This window comes from Saccopteryx bilineata, chromosome 2 (assembly GCF_036850765.1).
Source record: "Saccopteryx bilineata isolate mSacBil1 chromosome 2, mSacBil1_pri_phased_curated, whole genome shotgun sequence".
Classification (NCBI taxonomy): Eukaryota; Metazoa; Chordata; class Mammalia; order Chiroptera; family Emballonuridae; genus Saccopteryx; species Saccopteryx bilineata.
Genome location: NC_089491.1, coordinates 135,866,354 through 135,888,041, shown reverse-complemented (window position 1 = coordinate 135,888,041; position 21,688 = coordinate 135,866,354). Strand labels below are relative to the sequence as shown.

At 52.3% G+C, this 21,688-nt stretch overlaps 2 protein-coding genes across 7 annotated transcripts in view; one reads left to right on the top strand and one right to left on the bottom strand.

Annotated features, from left to right (window-relative positions):
- The first annotated feature begins 2,219 nt into the window (after positions 1–2,219).
- TMEM106C (transmembrane protein 106C) lies at positions 2,220–7,858 on the top strand. 6 transcript variants are annotated; one of them, XM_066257992.1, is made up of 8 exons: positions 2,220–2,299; positions 2,868–3,079; positions 4,347–4,410; positions 4,881–5,040; positions 5,126–5,266; positions 5,710–5,759; positions 6,221–6,274; positions 7,140–7,858. In XM_066257992.1, the coding sequence occupies exons 2-8, from the start codon at positions 2,896–2,898 to the stop codon at positions 7,234–7,236; spliced, it is 750 nt and encodes a 249-aa protein (XP_066114089.1). In that variant the 5' UTR covers positions 2,220–2,299; positions 2,868–2,895; the 3' UTR covers positions 7,237–7,858. The 6 variants fall into 6 exon arrangements, with proteins under 6 accessions (XP_066114089.1, XP_066114090.1, XP_066114087.1 ...); XM_066257993.1 differs by having other exon boundaries at positions 2,230–2,303; XM_066257990.1 differs by lacking the exon at positions 2,220–2,299 and adding an exon at positions 2,328–2,487.
- Positions 7,859–11,154: 3,296 nt separating this feature from the next.
- COL2A1 (collagen type II alpha 1 chain) overlaps positions 11,155–21,688 on the bottom strand; it is a 32,586-nt gene continuing 22,052 nt past the window's right edge. The window contains exons 34-54 of the mRNA XM_066257989.1: positions 21,408–21,515; positions 21,022–21,075; positions 20,652–20,705; positions 20,182–20,235; positions 19,734–19,787; positions 19,387–19,494; positions 18,745–18,798; positions 18,234–18,287; positions 16,978–17,139; positions 16,626–16,733; positions 16,333–16,440; positions 15,919–15,972; positions 15,431–15,538; positions 15,268–15,321; positions 15,004–15,111; positions 14,594–14,647; positions 14,101–14,208; positions 13,464–13,752; positions 12,819–13,006; positions 12,243–12,485; positions 11,155–11,743 (exon numbers count right to left, since the gene is read on the bottom strand). Of these exons, the coding sequence (XP_066114086.1) occupies positions 11,597–11,743; positions 12,243–12,485; positions 12,819–13,006; positions 13,464–13,752; positions 14,101–14,208; positions 14,594–14,647; positions 15,004–15,111; positions 15,268–15,321; positions 15,431–15,538; positions 15,919–15,972; positions 16,333–16,440; positions 16,626–16,733; positions 16,978–17,139; positions 18,234–18,287; positions 18,745–18,798; positions 19,387–19,494; positions 19,734–19,787; positions 20,182–20,235; positions 20,652–20,705; positions 21,022–21,075; positions 21,408–21,515 (2,271 nt within the window). The 3' untranslated portion in view covers positions 11,155–11,596. The remainder of the gene's footprint in view (positions 11,744–12,242; positions 12,486–12,818; positions 13,007–13,463; positions 13,753–14,100; positions 14,209–14,593; positions 14,648–15,003; positions 15,112–15,267; positions 15,322–15,430; positions 15,539–15,918; positions 15,973–16,332; positions 16,441–16,625; positions 16,734–16,977; positions 17,140–18,233; positions 18,288–18,744; positions 18,799–19,386; positions 19,495–19,733; positions 19,788–20,181; positions 20,236–20,651; positions 20,706–21,021; positions 21,076–21,407; positions 21,516–21,688) is intronic.

The window sequence follows — 21,688 nt, the reverse complement described above, 5'->3', positions numbered from 1 at the left end:
ATCAGATTTGTATAAATAAGGAATATAAACTGGTATAGTGCTTGCAAGGAGAGAGGTGAAGACCAGATTTCAGGAAGAAGGTGTATAGGCAGAGGTGGAAAAGGAGCAGCGATGGCTCCTTGTTGCTTTTTTTTTTTTTTTTTTTAACAGAGACAGAGAGAGAGTCAGAGAGAGGGATAGATAGGGACAGACAGACAGGAACAGAGAGAGATGAGAAGCATCAATCATCAGTTTTTCATTGTGACACCTTAGTTGTTCATTGATTGCTTTCTCATATATATGTGCCTTGGCCGTGGACCTTCAGCAGACCAAGTAACCCCTTGCTTGAGCCAGCGACCTTGGGTCCAAGCTGGTGAACTTTTTGCTCAAACCAGATGAGCCCACGCTCAAGCTGGCGACCTTTGGGTCTCGAACCTGGGTCCTCAGCATCCCAGTCTGATGCTCTATCCACTGCACCACCGCCTGGTCAGGCTCCTTGTTGCTCTGACAAAGATTTCTCCATTGACCAAACTTCAGTCAGGTTCCTCAACCTTCTCCTAGGACCCTCTGTGCACTTACAATAAAATCCAGTTTCAGCAAGAACTCCCAACTGCCTGACCAGGCAGTGGCGCAGTGGATAGAGCGTCGGACTGGGATGCGGAGGACCCCGGTTCGAGACCCCAAGCTCACCAGCTTGAGCATGGCTCATCTGGTTTGAGCAAAGCTTGGACCCAAGGACGCTGGCTTGAGCAAGGGGTTACTCAGTCTGCTGAAGGCCCACGGTCAAGGAACATGTGAGAAAGCAATCAATGAACAACTAAGGTGTCCCAACAAAAAACGGATGATTGATGCTTCTCATCTCTCTCCTTCCTGTCTGTCTGTCCCTGTCTATCACTCTCGCTGACTCTGTCTCTGTAAAAACAAACAAACAAAAAAACTCCCAACCCTTGATAACTGATCACCTTCAAATCTGATCAGATTCCTCATCCTCCACCATCCCCTAAGTCAGTGGCCCCTAACCCCTGGGCCGCGGACCAGTACCGGTCTGCAGAGAAAGAATAAATAACTTACATTATTTCCGTTTTATTTATATTTAAGTCTGAATGATGTTTTATTTTTAAAAAATGACCAGATACCCTCTGTTACATCTGTCTAAGGCTCACTCTTGACGCTTGTCTCGGTCACGTGATACATTTATCCGACCCACCCTAAAGGCCAGTCCGTGAAAATATTTTCTGACATTAAACCGGTCCATGGCCCAAAAAAGGTTGGGGACCACTGCCATAAGTGATGTCTGATCACCTTGGCCTGTCTTCAGCAAGAATCCTATTAGGTCGGTTTAGACAGAATTTCAGTTCCCCCTAATGTTTCCTCTCAGTAATTTCCATGCACGGACCCTCATTATGCTCCTGACCAAAATAAATTCCTACTTGCCTGTGTTGTATTCAGAGTTAAGCCCAATCTCCCTTTCCCACAGCAAGACCCATTGCAGTGGTCCCTACACCCACTGCCTTGAACCTCTTGAATAAAGTTCGCCTTCCTGTTTTCAACAACTGTTGTGCAATATTTTTTTTCTTCAACACAGGCTCAAGGGGGTGACTGTGACCAGCGATTGGACAAGTGGCTAGACAGACGCTGCGACTTCAGCTTTCCCCACAGAATAAGGAGAGAGCTATGGCCATGCAGAGGTCTCAGAGGTATCCAGTCTCACTCCCCATTGCCAAGCAAGCCCCTCATTCACTCACTCGAGAGAATCTCTCTGCTCCACAAGCATCGTCTTTAGTAACTTTACCTGCAGCCCTCACTTCCTTCCGAAGCAGGCTGAACGCAACCTGGAGGCACCTCCAGAGAAAACCCCCTTTAAAAAGTGTTCTCTAGCCTCTTACGTGCGTGCCTGTTTTGCGCGCGGATGGCTGGGGAAGGGGAGGTCCTAGCAATGGAAGACAGGTTTGGAGTCTTCTGTGTCTTTGTATCTTCAGTGTCTTCACAGCCCCTCTGCTCAAGAAATAGTTGAGACCAGCTTTGGCCTCTGGAGCCTTCGTATTCCTCCCAGGGCCGAGATAGTCTGCTCCGGAAAGTTCTCTCCTTTCTCTCTCTCTCCCCAACCCCGCCCCACCCGCCAGTCGCTGCGCAGTTTCTTCCCCCAGACCGCGCGAGACGCAGCTCTCCCACGCACCGCCCGCGCTCTGCCGCCCTCTAGCGGCGCCCGACTGCTAGGCTGAGAAGAGCGCGCGCGCGCGCACGCCGTCGTCCGCGTCCCCGGCCAGCTTGCCATTCGGCGCGTGCGCACCGAGTGCTGGCAGCTCTGAGGACCTAAGAGGCAGGTGAACGCGCCGAAGCGGGCAGGTGGCAGGGTCGGGGGCAGGGGTGCGGCCCAGAAAAGTGTTGCTGAGGGTTTACGGAGTCCAGGAACTCCGCCTTTCGCTTCCCACTGGGCGAGTCTGGTGGGCTCCGAGAGTCGCTTTTTGCCTGGGGGTGTGACCTAAGCCCGCCTCCCGGGGCTGAGAGGCGAGTGGGAGGGTCCCCAAAGCCTGTTGGGAGTTTGGTGTCTGTTGTTTGTTTAGGAATTTTCTTCAGGAGGGCACAGAGTTTGCAACTAGTGGACGGAAAGGGGCAAAGCTGGACGAGGTGGGAGCTGGGGTGCCCCAAGTCCTGGGCAGGTTGGCGGAGGCGGCCCGGTTACTCCGGCTGTATGTGGGAGGTAGGAGGGGGCTAGGGAGCACTGCTCCAGAAGGAAGGCCTACCAGAAATTGTGCAGGTGTTTGGGGATCACAGTCAGGACAGCAATTTGGTCATTTTTGTGTTTTCACTTTTCTTACTGATACAGTTTCTCTGTCCTTGTGCCGTGTGGCCAGCAACGTTCACTCACTTGACTCTTTGCATCCTAGGACATGACACAGGTGGCACATCCCGGCCATGGGGTCCCAGCATTCCGCCTCTGCTCGCCCTCCTTCCTGCAGGCTAAAGAGAGATGACAGAGAGGATATGCTGGATGAACGGGAGCAGGAAGAAGCCATTGCCCAGTTCCCGTATGTAGAGTTCACTGGGCGGGACAGCGTCACCTGTCTCACTTGCCAAGGCACAGGTTACATTCCAACAGGTGAGAATCTTTCATCATGGGAAGGATGATTCCCGAACGAGAATCCCAAAGTACCCACAGGACTTCTCCTGACTCCTAGACAGATCTTCTATTCTAGCAGTAATAGAGTCTTAGATGGTGCTGACTTGATAAATTTGGGCAGGTTCCACCGCTTCTCTTGGTTTCCTTATATTTGTGAGCCTTTCTTTTTTTAATTTCTATTCTTTCTGTTCTTTGTTTCCTTGGTTTGGAATATTTGGTTTCATTAAAGAAGAAAAATTCAATAGAGTAAATTTGAAGATCTAATTGGCTTTAGTGAGCAATTCAGAAATTGAGCAGCATTCCACTGATCAAGTATAGAGAGTTGTACAGTGTAGAAAGCTTTTATAGGCAGAAACTGGGTGGGACATGAAAGTTGTTAGCCAAAGAAAAAAAAAGGATTGTTTCAGGTGAGGGGGATTGTTCTTGCCAGGAGGGTGGGGTGATGGTGAGGGTCCACATGACAAATTATCCCATTGCTACTGACCAAAAAATTCCAGACTGTCTAAGATTACATTCCTGGAGAAGATTGAAACAGCAATTAGGTCAGGTATTATTAAGTGTAGGTTCACTGTCATGGACGTAAGCACAAGTGGTTCCATTTTGAGCCTGTGGTTGTCTTTAACAGTTAGCTCTGTTAGGATTTGTTGACAGCCATATTTCTTTATTACTCTCATTATAACACCTGGAACAGCTATGGTTGGTGAGAGGTAGGGGATCTTGAAAGCTTATGTTCAAGGAAGCAGATGGTAAATCATTAACCTAAGATCTGAAAAATATGTATATCAAGTGGGGAGAGAAAAACAAATGCTCAGGAGTGGAGACCAGATTAGGTGCAGAATCAGCTATCACAAAGTTGATCCTCAGAAAGTTGTAACAGTTTAGATAGATAGTCACAAAGGGAGTTGTAGCCATCTGCTCCAAAGCTTTCATATGAGAGATGAGGAGACTGTGGCCTAGAGAGGCAGTGCCTTTGCCAAGGCCATGTCAGAAAGCCAGAACAAGACCCAGGATTTCTCAGTTTCCACATTACTGCCCTGGCAGCACTGACAGATATTTTGTAATTTGTGGCACTCTATATAGATTCGCTTGTTTCTTGTTTATTAGACCCAAAATGAGCAAATAGTATCTTAGAAGTGTCTAATTCCAAACAAGTGTACGTTGTGGCAGACCAATGTATGATGTGAAGGAAAGTACTGCCAACATGTGGGATATATTTTACCCAAATAATTGTTTGGTTCTTTTCCAGAACAAGTAAATGAGTTGGTGGCTTTGATCCCACACAGTGATCAGAGATTGCGCCCTCAGAGAACGTGAGTTACCTGCCTCTCTCCTATTAATACCTATTTCTATCCCTGGTCCCCTTTTACACACATGAATGCCAGTTTTCTTTTGGAAAACTTTTATATGTTCTTATAAATTCCTCCATTTCCTTTCGTACTACTTACTCAAGAAATATCTCTGCCCCCATCACCATTTGGGAGAGGAAACTTGAAGCTAGAAGCAACACTCTGAGGGCCAGGTGGAAGGATTGCATTGGAAGGAATTGGAGAAGAGAGGTGTCCAGAAATGTTTCTGTCCACATGGCTCCCCCCTCCCACGTCCCTTCCTTGATTGTAGACAGCAGGGCTCTGGTGCTCCATTCGTTCTTGCCTGGTTTGTGGTTCCCAACCCTTTGTACTCTCCTGTCCCTCCGTCATTCCTGGTTTAACATTTAATCTTAACTGGGATTGGACTTTGATATCTGACTCCCCAAGATGGTCACATGCTGTGTCATTTGCAGTAAGCAGTATGTCCTCCTGTCTGTCCTGCTCTGTCTCCTGGCATTTGGTTTGGTGGTTTTCTTCCTATTTCCACATTCAGTCCTTGTGGATGATGACGGCATCAAAGTGATGAAAGTCACATTTAATAAGGAGGACTCCCTTGTCATCCTCAGCATCAAGGTAAGAGCCTCTCTTCCCGGGTTGTGCACCTACAAGTCCTGGACCCAGAAAACTTACGCTTGTTTCCTCACTTGTCCTGATGTAGGCCACCCTGAAAATCAGGAACTCCAACTTCTACTCTGTGGCAGTGACCAGCCTGTCCAACCAAGTTCAGTACATGAACACAGTGGTTGGGTCGTATGAAACAACTAACATCTCCCTCATTCCACCTCGGAGCGAGCAACTGGTATGTTGTTTTTTAGGATCCTTGCCCCATAGGCCTGCGAGAAGAGTGGGGCCCTAGGGGTTCTGTCCCCTCATTACTTTCCTTGTCCTCTCATTTCCACTTGTAAGAACTGGTTGATGAGAAAGGCCTGAGGGGCTTTGTAATTGTGAGAATTAGGGGGGGGGATCAGCTAGCATTTAAATATTAGGAGAACAAAAGAGTATGTAGGAGAAAGCAATTTGGTACAAATCAAGAAGAGGCAGAATGCTAGTCTGAGGCCCACTGGCCTCTCAAAAGGGAAGAGGTTGGAAGAAGTTGATAGAGGCTTATTCTCCTTTTTATGACCCTCTATGAGGGTCAATGTTGGGGAAATTTTTTGTTTGTGATTGAATCCAGGTCTTTGGATGTACTGTTATGTGTCAGTCCTGCTTGGCCACAAACCAACTCTTGTATTTTCTTTTCAGGTGAATTTTACGGTGCAGGCGGAGATGGGAGGACCATTTTCCTATGTGTAGTAAGGACACTGTTCTCTCTCTGTGTGCTCTCCACTGGACGAAAGGGATGCAGAGTTACTCAGTTGATTGGGGCTGGTCCTGCCTTAGGTCCCAGCCTTTGGCCTATGGGTTCCCTAGCTTTGGCTATCTTGAGATTTATTTGGAGGATGTGTTTTTGACATGTGACTAAAGTGTTTGAATATCTAAAAGAGAACAATAAGCCACTAGAAACATTTCCACACTCCAGCATTTATTTGATGGGTTTGACAAAACAAAAAAAGTGTCGTGGTTTGGGAGGATGAAAGGACAGTGGGGATTGGGAACTGGGGCCAGGGCAGCACCGGAGGTCAGGAGAGTCGGTGTGGGGAAGGAGGAGTGCCCCAAACATTCCTGATTGCTCCTCAGTTTGACAGTGTGACTGGCACTCTTCTGGATTCTCCTTTTTATTAACCATACTGTTTCCATATTTGCTGTCTGGTAGCTTCTTCTGCACGTTACCCAGTATCGAGGTGCACAACATAGTAATCTTCATGAGGTATGTCACTCTCCTGCCTGTTCTATGGCATTTGTGTTTGAGCCTGGACCATCAGGCTGTGTGAGCTTGCAACCTCTGCTCAGGAGAATCTGTGTGACCCACAAGGCAGGGGCACCCAGCCATAGAGGGGACACCCGATGCCTTCAGGCACAGATACAGTGAATTCTTGATGTCCTCTAGATGCAGTGTCCAAACTCCCTTCACAGATCACCAGACTCACAGTGAACATCATATATAATGTTTTCCAGGAAACGAGGTTTAGTTTTGTGATCCTTTTAGAATCCTAATGAGACTAGTAATGAACAAAAAGCTTTCTCAAGGTGTAGATACTAAGCATTTAGCCAAACTGACTCTCTAGCCATGCAAATTATCACATGTCACAGGCATTCAGGGGAACTTGTAGAGCCTTGACTGTTAAGTCTGCAGGTGACAAGGGTCTGCAGACCTTTGAAGTGTGATTGTGTAGAGCAAGGTTTCCGGCCTCAGCACTGCTGCCTTTTGGCCCAGACAGTTCCTTGCTGTAGGGTGCTTCCTGTGCCCAGTAGGATATCCGACAGCATCCCTGGCCTCTAACCATCAGGTGCCAGTAACACCATCCCATCCTTGCTCAGTGGTAATAACCTAGAATGTCTCCACACATTGCCAAAAGTCTGCTGTGGGATAAAATTGTCCCCAGCTGAGAACTGCTTATTCAGAAAGTCACTTCATGACACAGCACCTCTGTGGATGTAGAAAGAGTCTGGGTTCTTGGCTGTATAACCATGAAGATGTGGATATTGTTGCCTGAGTTTGCAAGAAATTATTTGGGCAGTTTTTCTTATTACATCTCAAAAACAATTAATTCTTCTTGGTTACTTTTTCCTAGAACTTCAGTGAAGATTTCATACATTGGCCATATGACCCAGAGCTCCTTGGAGACACATCACTACGTGGATTGTGGAACAAACTCCTCAGCTGTGTAGAGCCTGCTTTTGGTTCTTCCATCGGCAGCCCCTGTCAGAAGAGACAGCATCCGTTCCCAGGGCCTGAGTGCCGCACCTGCCCCAGGTGGTAGAAGTGGAGAGGAAACTGGTTCTCGTACTCCCGGCAAATGCTTCTTGCTACTTGGGAGAAAAGCTTGCCTCTGTAGCACCATTTATGTTTCTCTGAACCAGCAGAATCACTGCCCGGGTCCCAGTTTATGCCCAGCAAATAGTAGGCACTCAGGGTTTGAAGAATTTAGTTCAGATCTTTTCAGCTGTTCTTGGAGCATTACAAATTGAAAGCATACTGTGGCTCTAGGTTATCAAACCATGGGTATTGTGGAGGTAGGACTGTGAGTGCAGCTGCACAGCTACTGCCAGGCCTCATCTGCACAGAAGAGGCAGCAGGGAGGGAATACTTGATACATAAAAGAAAGCACAGACATGTGAAATGTGTCATCTGCTCACAAAAGCCTAGGAATTTTAAAAAGCAAAGCTTTTTTTTCTTGTAGAAAGTTATTGTTTTCTCCAAGAGTCTGTGTGGAGCGTGATTTACCCTTCATCCATTGGCTGGAACATGGATTGGGGATTTGGTAGAAAAATAAACCCTGCTCTTGATTCATCTGTGTCTCCTCTGCTTGCCTGGACGTCTAAGTAGACACCTGGGGGAACCGCAGGCTGGTGGCCTGCTTAGTAGGTCAGCAGCACAGAGTGGGAAGGGAAGAGAAGGGACCCTGGTTGTACTATCTGAGGAAGCTCCTGCCACAGAAGACGTCACTCTCCCCCTATCTGCCTCTAGTGGTGACAGGCTGTCCTATTGCCCTTCCAGAACAGAGCAATGAGTGCCCCCTGGCGGTTAGAAGAGGTAGGGCAGACATGCCTGAAGAGAGAAGCTGCTTTCTGAGGAGGAATACCCCACCACCACCACCAACCACTTGACTGTAGTTTGATTAGGAGGGCCTGGTTTGGGTTTGAACATTTATTGAACTGTCTCCAAACTGCCAGCCACCGAAGAGTGGGCTAAAGCCCCACAATGGCAGAGAAACTAGTTGGGAAGCTTGAGTACTCGGGTTTCAGAGCTCTGCTGAGGTGGCCTCAGGAAACCCAACAGCAAAGTGATGGCAGGGGGTCTGTGTTAGTCCTCATTCCCATACCCTCATCTTCAGTATTGGCTTAATGATTTTGACACTCTGAACCTTTTTTAAAGGCTAAATTTTGTGACTACTTTGCTGACACCGTGACTGAGTAACCCAAAAGCCAAGGGTTAAAAGCTGAGATTCAGCGTTGTGCTGGACCCTTTAGTGGTCTGTATGAACACAGTAGAGAGGAGTGTTCTGTGTGTTGGTGATGGAATAGGACGTGTATGGAGGTAAACGTACACCATTTCTGAGAACATTGCCCTAGACACACGAAAACGGTCAGATTGCTGCCTTTTCTCTAAAGTTTTCTCATTTTCCAAATATCCTCTAGCATATTTTTCATGCAATTTTGGAAAAGCTACTCATACTGGTATTTAAATTTTAATTTTGTTTGTGACTGTACCTCAGTAGCATGTCTTCTCAGCATTACCTTTAAATCCAGCTATGATATTCAAGTGAAACTTGTTTTAAACAGTAAGTCTGACCTCATAATGCTACAACTTCTCATACCTATTTACATTCTTAGCATCCCAAGCTGCCCTTTGGGATGCTCTGTGTAGCTGTGGCATGCTACCTGTAAATTCTTAACCAAATGTGTACAATTTGCTCTCAGTAACCCCAAAATAGAAAGGGGAAGTGGTTGGCTTGGATGTCATTGCCATCATCATTGTATTTCTAGTGGGTTGAAATTTGGAAAGAATGTGGTTCTTGAAAATAAGGCTTTATCAGAGATCTCTTTTTCTCTGTAGCGTCTGGCTTGGCCTCTATGCTGGCCCTATTCTTGCTCTCAAACTACAGTGTATAACCTGGCTAAAATCTCCATTGGTTGATTTACTCAATCCAGAAAGTATTTACTGACCACCTGCTGTATGCTAAGGATTGCATTGTCTGATGTGTTTTGTCCAGATTCATAGCTATAAGTTGAAAATGTCATTACAAGCCTTTTATTCTCAGCAGGTCCCATCTCTTCCTCAACTCTAGTTACCCTAAAGCAGGATCCCCATAATCTTGGACTCAGCTGTCTAGGGCTTCTAAATCAAAGTGTGAAACAAATTACCAAAAGAATCGGCCTGTTTGTAAATGCTCTACATAAATCCTAACTGGTTCCAACTATTTCCTCTGTGCAAAACAATTCTTATTCTCTGCCTTTACAAGTGAGGCTTTTCATCATCTCAAGAGCACTCATTTAAGATTCTGTGTTCTTCACTTGTTTGGAGGGAGAAACTATTTCAGAAGTTGTTCTAGAATTTATCCAGGTCCTAGGAAACTTGGGTAAGTCTTAGCGGAAGCGCAGACTCCTGGCTCCTACTTGAAAGCCTTCAGATACTGTCATAAAAATGAGGAAGCTCGAGAGGAAAAGTAAACAGACTGAGGCCTCACATGTCTGTTAGCCATGTCTGTTCGCTCAGTCCTGCTGGGGTCAGGGTTTACACAACAGGTTATTCTAACTGAAGACACCTGCCTTTCTCGGGGCATCAGGGATCACAGGAGTTAGTACAAACCTGGGTATTCTCACCTTACCCCCTGGGCCACTTTGGGACAAGGAGCAAGAATGAGCAGCAGCCTGGCACCGCCAGGCAGGGTGGTGCATTTTGGTTTGACCACACTGAAGCAAGGTTGTCTGCTCCTCTGCTTCTCTGCCCTTAAGCTCTACCTTTTGTTCACCCATCGAATACTATGCAACAGTTAATATAATGTCTAGGTTTTGCCAGGTACACAAGAAGTGGGTGGACTGGGAGGGATCTCCTTGATATCCTGGGACTTCTTTTACAAAGGTCTGAGCTGCTGGTCACAATCACTGAGCTGCTTTAGGAAGAAGTAGCGCTGGCACCCCTGGGGGCAACAAGGTGAGCTCGGAAGCAAGATGGCCTTTTGGCGCGAGGTCGACAGGTTCCAACCAAACTCAGCAGTTCCACCTGTTGTCTTAGGGACCACTTTAATAAGCCTCAGCATACCTCGCGGCTCTCCCCCGCACTCCCATTAGCCCTCCTGGTAAGTGGCAAGGTGGTTTATTTTAAATGATGAATTAGCCCTCTCTAGTGGAGAAGGGAGCAGCCTCCTCATTTTTGCCAACATCCACAGTCATTGGAAAGCAAGACACGTGGTAGGAGGACACGGGAGGCTGTCTCTTCACAAGCCTGATGTTGGGAGGAAGTCCAGGGAAGCCCAGGGCCAAGAAGTGTAGAGTGGGGGCCAGAGGTACAGGGACAGGAAAGAGGAATAAAGAGTTGGGTAGCATTTAGTGCCCCCGCCTCTCCTTGACCTAAAAGTCTTAGAAAAAGACACAAGTAGGTCACCAAGATTGCCTGATTGTGTGTACTTGGCATGCACCCCCACAGACACACTCCTTTCCCCCTCTCCCCCCACCCCTGCACCTCCTTCCTCCCCTGGGAGCATCTCCAGTATCTCCCATCCAGCAAGATGTAGCCCACACATTGTCCCATCCCCTGAGCTCCGAGCATATCTCTTACACTAATTTACCCTAGAGTCCTGTTCCATGTTTACTCTCAAGAGCAAAGCCATCCATCCCTCTTTTGTGCCTCCCTTCCCAAATCTTGGTCTCCGGTCCTAGTTTACCCTTGGGTTCCACACAGAGCCAAGATGTACAAAAGAGAGGCAAGATTGTGTGTTTGTGTGAGGTCACTAAACCAGGCAGTGTGGCTTCAGTGCCCTCCCTTTTGGTTGCAAAGTCAACAGAAGAAAGCCTTAAGGTGCCGTTTGGTCCTGCCTATTGAATCAAGGACTAATGGAAAATAAAGAACAAGGCTCACATCAATACGTACTTTCCAATAATTTTTTTGTTTTTAATATCAATTGATGTTTTAAAAAATACAGAGGTGTTTGACACAGAATAGCACCATTGTGTAGGACACACAGTTCCTGCGCCCGGCACCTGAAGGGGGGTCTTCTTGCCTGGGCTGGGGGGCAGTCACTCAGGGGGCATTTGACTCACACCAGTTAGTTTCCTGCCTCTGCTTTGACCCAAAGGTCTTACAGGAAGATAATAAATAAATAAAACACCGAGATTTTATTTTGCAGTCTGCCCAGTTCAGGTCTCTTAGAAAAAAAGAGAGGGAGAAAAGTCCAAACTGTGAAAGGGTGAGATGAATGGACATCAGTCAGGTCAGCCATTCAGTGCAGAGTCCTAGAGTGACTGGGATTGGAAAGTACTTGGGTCCTTTGGGTTTGCAATGGATTGTGTTGTTTCTGGGTTCGGGTTTTTATAAGAAGCAGACAGGCCCTATGTCCACACCAAATTCCTGCTCGGGCCCTCCTATGTCCATGGGTGCAATGTCAATGATGGGGAGGCGTGAGGTCTTCTGTGACCGGTACTCGATCATAGTCTTGCCCCACTTACCGGTGTGTTTCTGGGGGAGAAAGAAAGGAGACATTATTCAGTGAATCTCTTGCAACCCAATGCCAGCTCCCAGGACCCCAAGACTGAGCGTTGCAGAACACAAAGTACAAAACACACTTGGTGCTCCTTAGACCTCTCCCTGGCTGGCCAGATCCCTCCCCACCTCCACCCTGCCCTTCCCCCACCCCGCACTCCCCAGTGAGCTCCCTGCCTCTGACCCCTCATCGCTCCATCTCATAGTCAGCCCATACATATTGCAGGACTCCTCCTACAAGAGTCATTGGACACACTGGGTAAGGTCTTGTTTCCCCTGAGCCAAGAGAGAACAGCACACACCTCTCCCTCATTATCACTCTGCATGTCTTTACATAACACCTCACACTTGCGCTTCTGATTAGCCAATCACTTCTGGGCCACTACACCTGCTGGGACCAACCCTCTGCCCGCTCTAGCCTGAGCCCTGGGCCCAGGCAGCTCAGCTCTCTGGCAGCTCCCTCCAGCCCACTCACCGTGCAGCCATCCTTCAGGACCGTATACGTGAACCTGCTGTTGCCCTCGGCCCGGATCTCCACGTCGTTGGAACCCTGGATGAGCAGGGCCTTCTTGAGGTTGCCAGCTGCTTCGTCCAGGTAGGCGATGCTGTTCTTGCAGTGGTAAGTGATGTTCTGGGAGCCCTCGGTGGACAGCAGGCGCAAGAAAGTCATCTGGACGTTGGCAGTGTTGGGAGCCAGGTTGTCATCTCCATAGCTGAACTGTTAGGGCAGAGAGCAGTGGGATGAGGCCCTGGGGTAGCATTCAATGGGACCAAGGGCTCAGGGCTGCCAAGTGTCCAGGGCTTAGAGGAGCTGAAAGGGACAATGGGTGTGGGTCACTGGGAGGGCGTTTCTGCTTCCAGGGCATACAGCAAGCCTCTGAAGGACCCTTTCCTCCACTGCTACAGAGGCGAAAATACTATTCCTCCTCTTTTCTTCCTCTTTAGCCCCAAAGAAAATTGGTGAGAATATGGAAGGTGTTAAAAACTTCCAGGGGGAGAGAAGAGAAAGTTCTGAGGAGCTGTCTCTGGCCAACAGCAGCCAGGCACTCACGTGGAAGCCACCATTGATGGTTTCTCCAAACCAGATATGTTTCTTGTCTTTGCTCTTGCTGCTCCACCAGTTCTTCTTGGGGACATTCGCTGGGTTGGGGTAGACGCAGGTCTCTCCAGTCTCCATGTTGCAGAAAACCTTCATGGCGTCCAAGGTGCAGCCCTGGTTGGGGTCGATCCAGTAATCTCCTGCAGTGGGAGGAGGTGACACTCTGTCAGGGAAGAGGCAGGCACAGATGCTCCCTCCCAAGAAGGCCAGAGACAGAAAGGCCTCCAGGGACACTGGGGGAGAGGAGTAGGGTGTGAGGGCCACAGGTGGCCCAGGGAGGGGAGGTGGAGGGATAAAGGAGCAAGGAGACATGAATGGAAAAGCCCAGTGTCAAACTGTGGCATGCACAGTGGGACAGGAGCAGTGCCTGCCTGGTGGCTGGAACTCTACCCTGAGGTCACTCCCGCCATGTAGCCAGGGCAGGACGGGAGCTGAGGCCGCAGTTTCTCTACTGTGAATGGGGGAGCAGCCATCTGCCAGAACCTTCCAGGCCTGCCTCTGCCCTGCACTAAGAGGTGCCTCCTCCCTTGTCCTGAAGGGGACATGTCCAATAGAGACTTCCTATCTCTGGAGGAGGAGGTCCAGCCCCAGGCTCACCGCTCTTCCATTCAGGGTGGCAGAGTTTCAGGTCCCGGCAGGTGCGAGCGGGATTCTTGCGGGAGCCCTCGGGGCTGCGGATGCTCTCGATCTGGTTGTTGAGGGACTTGAGGGTGGCATCCACCTCAGCGTCATGCTGTCTCAGGTTGCCAGCTGCCTGGTCAGCCCGCATGTACTGCATGGGGTCAGGGCCTTTCTCTCTCCCGCCTAAGCCAGCAAAAGCTGACATGTCAATGCCAGGACCAGGGGGACCTGGAGGGCCAGGGGGTCCAGGATTTCCAGGAGGACCCTACAACAGGAAACAGAGAAATCAGCCAGGAATTGTGGGGAGGCATCCCTCCTGTGTCTGTCCTCACCTGCTAGAATGCATTAGTGTTTTATTCCCAGTCTCACGAGTAGGAGAGGGGAACAGCAGGCCAGGACCCAAAAACCATAGCACCTTCCCTATTTCTTCATTAGCCCCTCTCTTCTGTTTCCCAATACCAATCATGGCCCCTCTGAACCTTCACAGAGACCCCAGGATGCCATCACCATTAGCTGTAGGATGATGCCCCAAGACGCCACTAGCACCAGAAAGTTTAAGCATCCAGAAAGCTGGGGACACCCTAGACAGCAGAGAAGGAGCCAGGCCACTCACAGCGGGGCCTGTTTCGCCTGAACGTCCACGAGGACCAGGAGGTCCAATGGGGCCAGGGATTCCATTAGCGCCATCTTTGCCAGAGGGACCGACGGGGCCAGGAGGACCCTGCAGGCCAGGAGAGAGAAAGGCGGTGAGAGAACGGCCAGCAGCCGAGGGAGGTCAGGAGTCGCTGGGGCTGCTCGGGGGCCACCCTTACAGCCCTGGCCACTCTGCTCCCAATTCTTCACGTTTCTAGGTCACAGAGCCCCAGACAGGCTTCCTCAGCTCCTCTTCATTAAATCCTGTTCCCCAGGAGGTCCTCTCCTGTTCATCCTGCTTGTGATCACAGGTGCTTTTCTGGCCAGTCACCCTGAGCCGGTCCGACCTCCGTGCTGAGTGAGCCCCTCGAGCCCCAGGCTTCCGCAGAAGCAGCCACACTTCCCTCCCACCCGGATGCCTGGCCAGTGCCCTGGCCTTACTCCAGAGAAAGGGTTCACACCATCTCACTTACTCTAGGGCCAGATGGACCAGCAGGACCAGAGGCACCTTGGTCTCCAGAAGGACCCTGTGCAGAAGGAAAAGGCAAAGGTCAGAGGTCAGCACAAACAGGGCCCCATCTTCTTGAATCATATATATATATATATATATAATCATATATATATAATCACACATATATAATCATATATATATATGATCATATATATAATCATATATATATATATAATCATATATATATATGGAGTTGGAGGAGTAGATACATGTCCCACCCCCATTCCCTTTCCACTTGCTCCTCCCTCCAACCCTGAAGAAGTCCTGAAGATATTTTAGGATGATCCCTAGTTTTCTGAGCAACATGGGAAACTCAAGTGGGCTCTGAGCAGTGGGGGGCCTCGGGGAGCCAAGACAGACAGCAACACTTACAGGAGGGCCAGGAAGACCCTGCAGACCAGTGAAGCCACGATGTCCCTTCAGTCCCCTCTCGCCAGCCTCTCCAGTTTCTCCTTTGTCACCACGGGGGCCTTGAGGGCCCTGGGAACAAGACAAACACAGGTTGGGTCAGGCCAGGCTGAGCGAGAGCCCTCTGCTGGCCTCATCTGAGCCAGGGAGTCCAGGATCCTGAGGTCACCTGCTGTCCTCCCAGCCTGCCCCTTTTGGGGGCCCAGTTCAGGACACTCAAATACTCACTGGGATTCCACGGGCTCCAGCTGGCCCTGCGGGTCCCATGGGGCCTTGTGCACCCTGTGGGGAGAGAGTGGGAGCATGTCAGAGCAAAGCCAGGACCGGGTCAGCCCTCCTCTGCACCTGCCCTCAGGCTGAGCACCAAGACTGTGGATCCCATGGTACTCACAGTTTCTCCTCGGTCTCCCTGCTTGCCAGTTGGGCCGGCAGGGCCAGGAGAGCCAGGGGGCCCAGGGGCTCCAGGAGCACCCAGAGGACCAGTCTCACCACGATCACCCTGTCAGGAGAGAGGTCTCAGACTCAGAGGAAGATGTTCCAGAAAAGGCAAGGAAAGAAGGTCCTTCCAGACTGATACAAAACTCTGACCCCAGCCCTGGCCAGGTAGCTCAGCTAGAGCATCGTCCCGATACACCAAGGTTGCGGGTTTGATCCCTGGCCAGAGCACATATAAAAATCAACCAATGAATGGCTAAATAAGTGAAACAACAAATTAGTGTTTCTATCTATCTATCTATCTATCTATCTATCTATCTATCTATCTATCTATCTATCTTTCTCTCTCTAAAATCAATTTAAAAATTTCTGCTCCCAACCTGCTACTGGGCTGACCATTAGGCCAAAGGAATATCCTGCCCACAGGGACCCCCAGAAATTCACCTTGACTCCAGCCGCACCATCTCTTCCAGGGGGGCCATCAGCGCCAGGGCTTCCCTGGGCAAAGGAAACAAGATGCCATTAGAGATGCCCCTGCCCATCTCCCACCCTGCTCCCCTGTCCTACCCTCAGAAGCCCAGGCCTGTTCTCTCTGTCCAGCTGACACTTTCGAGCCAAAGCCTACTCACAGGGCTTCCTTCTGCCTTCCTCCCTGTGCCCCCAGCTCTAAGTCTCTGTGCCCTCCTCTCTCCCATCACGACATTCCCATGGCACCCAGGGGCTTGAGCCTACCAGCCATGGCCCATCCTGCCAGGCCCTCCTCCAGGGCACCAGGACTTGGCCTGCCTGGCCTGGCACAGAGAAGCACGGGGCCCTCTCCCTAGTAAGGGCCACCCCACCGTGGGTCCCACTACCCACCTCTCGTCCAGGTTCACCAGCAGGACCAGTCAGGCCAGGAGGACCCACGGGGCCAGGGGGACCTCGGTCTCCAGATGCACCAGGAGCTCCCTGCTTGCCAGGCTCACCCTGAAGGGACAATGACAATGATGGTGAGTGTGGACTCTTAAGCCTTCCTGAGAAAGGGCGGGCAAAAGTACAGTTCTGAGGGGCCACGTGGGCAGAAGCCTTGGGGTGACAGTGCCTCTGCAGAGGGCAGGCCACTGCCCCGTCAGCACTGAGCGCTCGCCCAGAGGAAGGCACCCCTCACTCACCGATGGGCCGGGCAGGCCCGGGAATCCTCTCTCACCACGCTGCCCAGGCAGACCAACAATGCCCCTCTGACCAGCCAGACCCTGGGGACCTGGAGGACCGTCGGGACCCTAAGAGGAAAGGAGGAAGATGAGACCTGAGAACTGACACAGAGCGGCCGCCAACCCACACTGGCCTGGCTGCCCTCTAGCGGGGAGCAGTGGCCTTCCTGCCCCCAGTGCACGAGCTTCTCCTTCCGTCCCTTCCCCACACCCCCACAGCCCCTGCCGCCCCTCTCCCCACCCGGGCTCTGTGAGCTCAGGAGTCCCTCACACCCTTGGCCCTGAGCTGGCCTGGGGCCGTGGAGGGACTTACAGAGGGACCGTCATCTCCAGGCTCTCCCTTCTCGCCAGGGGCTCCGGCAGGACCTTGGAGGCCAGGGTCACCAGCTCGGCCAGGAGGGCCACTGTCTCCTCGAGCACCTTTGGGACCATCTTTCCCAGCAGGACCAGGGGGACCAGGGGGTCCAGGGTTGCCCTAGAAGGAACAAATGCAGAAGTGAGAACTCAAGTCTCTCTTGTCCATCAGGCTGCCAAAGCCATTGTGGCCTCAAGAACAGCAGTTTCCCCTCTGGGGAAGGGCAGCTTGACACCACCCCTCCCATCTTGGTCTCCCTCTTCAATCTTCCTCCCACATGAGAGCTCCAGGCAGCCAGCCCTGGCATCTCCAGCACCTGCATGCTTTGCTTTTTCTGATCTGTTTGGAGTCCCTCCTGCCTCTTTCCCTGCAGCCTTAATTCCCCCACCGCACCTCACCCCCTCTTCAAGCAGCAGCTCAAACCTGCTCCTCTGCCCACCAAGCCTGTGCACACACTCCCCCTGTTCTTTTCGTATTGTTGGTGATCTGGGTGACTTTTCCTGATCTCTCTTCCCTCCACTGCAAACTCCCCGAGGGCAAGATGTATGACTTGTACAGGGCCAGGTGCACAGGGCGTGCTCAAGAAATGTGTTCATGCCTGAACAGGCGGTGGTGCAGTAGATAGAGCGTCAGACTGGGATGCTGAGGACCCAGGTTCGAGACCCCGAGGTCGCCAGATTGAGCACGAGCTCATCTGGTTTGAGCAAAGCTCACCAGCTTGGACCCAAGGTCGCTGGCTTGAGCAAGGGGTTACTCGGTCTGCTGAAGGCCCGCAGTCAAGGCACATATGAGGAAGCAATCAACGAACAACTAAAGTGTCGCAACAAAAAACTGATGATTGATGCTTCTCATCTCTCTCTGTTCCTGTCTGTCCCTATCTATCCCTCTCTCTGACTCTCTCTCTGTCCCTGTAAAAAAAAAGAAAAGAAAAGAAAAAGAAAAAGAAATGTGTCCATGATGAAGGCAATATGACAGCCCATCCTGCCCAACCCAGCCATCTGGGAAGGTTGCCATGGCCAACAAGAGAGTCGCTCCTCTACACTCAAATGTCTACTAGGGGAACTGGTCCCCATGGCCAATTAGCTACTTCTCCCAGGAGAGAAAATGGGCACAAAGAGGTGAGCCTGTGCTCTCTGAGGCCCGGCCAGGACTGGACGAGACTCTGCAGCGCCCGCCTGTGCCCGAGGAAGGAACCAGCCAGGAGCGGCACTTACATTGGAGCCTGGGGGTCCAACACGGCCAGCGGCTCCGGGGAATCCAGTGGCTCCCTGTGTGAAAAGAGGAGAGCCCCTGAATTCCTCATGTCCCTTGGGAGGTCCAAGAGTTTAATGTAAGGGGTCTTCGAGGCCAGCGTGGAAGGGGCAAGGGGAGCCTGAGAGAGAGAAAGGGCCTGCGGGGCCTGGTCACAGCCCGAGCAGCTGCAGCTTCTCTGCCCTGCACTCCTGCAGGGGGCGCTCAGCTGGGCACTCAGCTCCTAGGGCTGGCTCTCCCACGGTTGTTTTGCCCCAGCAGAGGGGGCACTCTTCCCCGGGATGGGCACAGGCTGGGGCAAGAACAGGACTGAGGAGGAAGGAGGTGGGTGCACCCCAGCCCAGCCCAGAGGGGCCTCTGTGCCAGGCCTTCTTTGTGAGGCCAGGGATTGGGGCGTGGTAGAAACCTCTGCACCTGCAGCAGCTGCCCCCTCCTCCCTCCCTGGCCATCAGGGTGTGAGCTGGCCTCACTCACCGGGGGACCTTGAGCGCCTCGGGCTCCTTTAGGACCAGTCACACCAGTAGGACCCTGGGGGAGAAGGAGGGAGAGAGACAGTGAGGCCTAAGCACCCCAGGGGAGAGCCTGTCTGAGCCCCAACAATGGACTCCTGAGGGCTAGGTTTTCAAAGACTCAGCTTTCTTGGCACTAATCTCCCAGCCTAGAGAAGCTGTCACAGGCAGGCCTGCCACCCCGTCACCAGGAGACTCATGTTCTAGATCTCGGGGAGAAGCCCACAGGAATCTGCAGAGCCAGTCGCATCTCCCCCACCCCCACCCCCAGGGGCCTGGCTGCTCTGTCCAGGCTGTGCATTCTCAGGGAGACATAACCAGCACTCTGTGTCCATCCCCCAGCACCCCCACCACACACCCCGCACCCTAGAAAATAAAAGCCAATGTAGCTACTTGAGCCTGTATCCCTAAGTGCCTGCTCTTCCCTGCCGCCTCTCCCTCCTGCGCCCACAGCAGCATGCTCCACGGTCTAGTCTGGAGGGCCCTAAACTCAGGTGGAGCGTCCCCAGGCCTCTCAGTCACTCTCTGCCTGTCCACCCTCACCCTGAACCCAGCGACCCCTGCGCTGTGGGAACAGTGGTTCCTGGGGAAGCTCAGCACTACCCACCTGAGGCCCAGGAGCCCCAGAGGGGCCCTGAGGACCTGGGGCGCCAGCGTCGCCCTTCTGGCCGGCCTCTCCTTGCTCACCCTTGGCTCCTGGCTGGCCATCAGCACCCTGTCTCAGGAAGGAGGAAGCAAGTGGGTGAAGGGCAAGCAAGCCAAATACCTGAGGTTCTTCCAAGGGGGCCAGAGACCCTGAGTGAGGGAAAAGACCATTTCTCTCTTCTTTAAATTCTGTCCCTCCCTCTCCCACAGGCTGCAAGACGCCCTCAGGTGCCAGATGTGGAACCAGCCTGAGTGGCGGGGGGTGGGGGGTGGGGGGGGAGGGGGGAGGGGTGTCAACGAGGTACTCACAGGAGGACCAGCGAATCCAGCCGGGCCCGGAGGTCCAGTCTCCCCACGTTCACCCTGTGAGGGAAGGGGGCCCGGGAGGGGTAAGGCCTCACTGCCTGCTCTGTTCCCTCCTGCGAGCCCACAGCCCCGTGGGCCCAGCCCAGCCTCTTGCACTGTAACCCCAGAGAGCAGGCATCCTAAAGTAGCTTCAGGAAGCTCAGTCCTAAATAAAGGGACCCAATTCAGAAAGCCTCTCTTGGTCAGAGGATCTAGTGATTCAAAGGTTCTCCACCCTGATCACATCATGGGGGTGACATGCCTTCTCCCTTCATTTCCCATCTCTCCGGCTCCCACCTCCAGACCCAAAGGGCAGGGAGGGAGCCAGGGCCTCTAAGAGGCAGAGCTGCTCCCTCACTCACTTGCTCACAGGGGCCTGGGGACAGACACAGGCACAGAGGTAGATACTCACCGGGGCACCACGAGCACCAGCTGTTCCTGAAGGACCAGGAGGGCCAACTTCTCCCTAAGGTCGGGAGGGGGTAGGGCTCAACGTGGGACCCTTTGAGAGCAAAGTGCATCCAGAAAGCCCAGAGGATGGACAGGAGCTCTGCCCCCACCCCCACCCCCACCCCCGCAGGTCCCTGCTCCCCCAACCCCCACCCTGGGCCCATAGCCTTTCTCCTTATCACTTCAGGCCACACCTGCACCCTCCGAGGGCAGGTGCTGAGTGCCTTTCACCCCCCCCACCCCCACCCCCACCCCCATCTGCTCCACTCAACAGGGCGCACAGCCAATGACTTTGCTTCTAAGGAGACCCTCAATCTGTACTCCTTGCAGCCCCTGGTGGGCAGGAGAGTGGCAATTGATGAGTGAGAAGAAATAACAGTCTGGTAAGATATGAGAAGGAGATTTCATGAGAGAAAAGGAGCCAGGACTCACCTTCTCGCCATTGGCACCAGCCGGGCCAGGGGGCCCAATGGGACCTGTCAGACCCTGGGAAGAGAAAAGGCAGAGGGGAGGAAGGCAGGGAGAGTTAGTCAGGGGATTGGAGCCCAGCAGGCACCCTGGGACCCCACACCCAGGGGACTCTCTCATACCCTCCATGGCGCCCAGAACTCCCTCTCACTCTGTGGCCCCCGCTTTGACAGAGAAGTCCCTGTGGCTGTTCAGCCCGGAGAGCTGAGGTGGGACCAGGGACTGCACAGACACATGGACCCTCTCTCCCCTGAGTGCAGCGCTGCGGACCTGTAGGGTACCCGCATCTGTCCCCACCCAGACCCCAACAAGCCTGCAACCAGCATTCACTTACTCGTCCACCATCCTTCCCGGGGGCTCCCTCGGGGCCTTTCTCACCAACATCGCCCTGCAGGACAGAGAAAACAGGCCGTCTCAGGAGGCACTCCAAGAAGCCCCTTGCCAGTTCAGTGTCACCTTGAATGAGGCTCCAGGAAGAACTCAGACCCTGGCCAAGAGGGACTTGCTGCAGTCTAAGGGCGAGTGACAAGGAGTGACGGAGGTGGGATGGAGGGGAAGGTGGAAGAAGGACGTCACTGAAAAGGCAGAGACTTTGGAGGGGGATCTCCAAGTTCCTCCAGACAGGTAGCTAGGGACCTCATTCCTGGGAACTGTGGGAGAGAGAGTGAGTGTGGGGACAGGGAAGCATAGCTTTAGGGGGCATATCAGCCTGGTACTTACCCTGTCTCCCTTGGGCCCAGAAATGCCAGCTGCTCCCCTCTCACCAGGCATCCCCTGCAGACCTGGAGGGCCCTGAGCCCCAGGGGGGCCAGCTGGGCCAGATGCACCCTAGGGAGAGGGGGAGAGAAAGAGTCTGTCTGTATTGGGCAGCACCTCCCCCAGGACCCCAGTGCCCAAATGCTCCTTTCCTTCTCTCCTTCCTTTCTGTTTCATCTCCACCCCCCCCTTCCTCTTCCTCTCCCTCCCTCAGCAGGCCTCCCAGGCCAGTGAGGACCCCAGCT

Excerpts from the sequence above, each read along its gene's own strand:
- TMEM106C (XM_066257992.1), top strand. The coding sequence starts at position 2,896 with ATGGGGTCCCAGCATTCCGCCTCTGCTCGCCCTCCTTCCTGCAGGCTA. Across the intron at positions 4,411-4,880 it reads AGATTGCGCCCTCAGAGAAC|TAAGCAGTATGTCCTCCTGT; the intron begins GTGAGTTACCTG and ends TGTCATTTGCAG. Across the intron at positions 5,760-6,220 it reads GGACCATTTTCCTATGTGTA|CTTCTTCTGCACGTTACCCA; the intron begins GTAAGGACACTG and ends GCTGTCTGGTAG.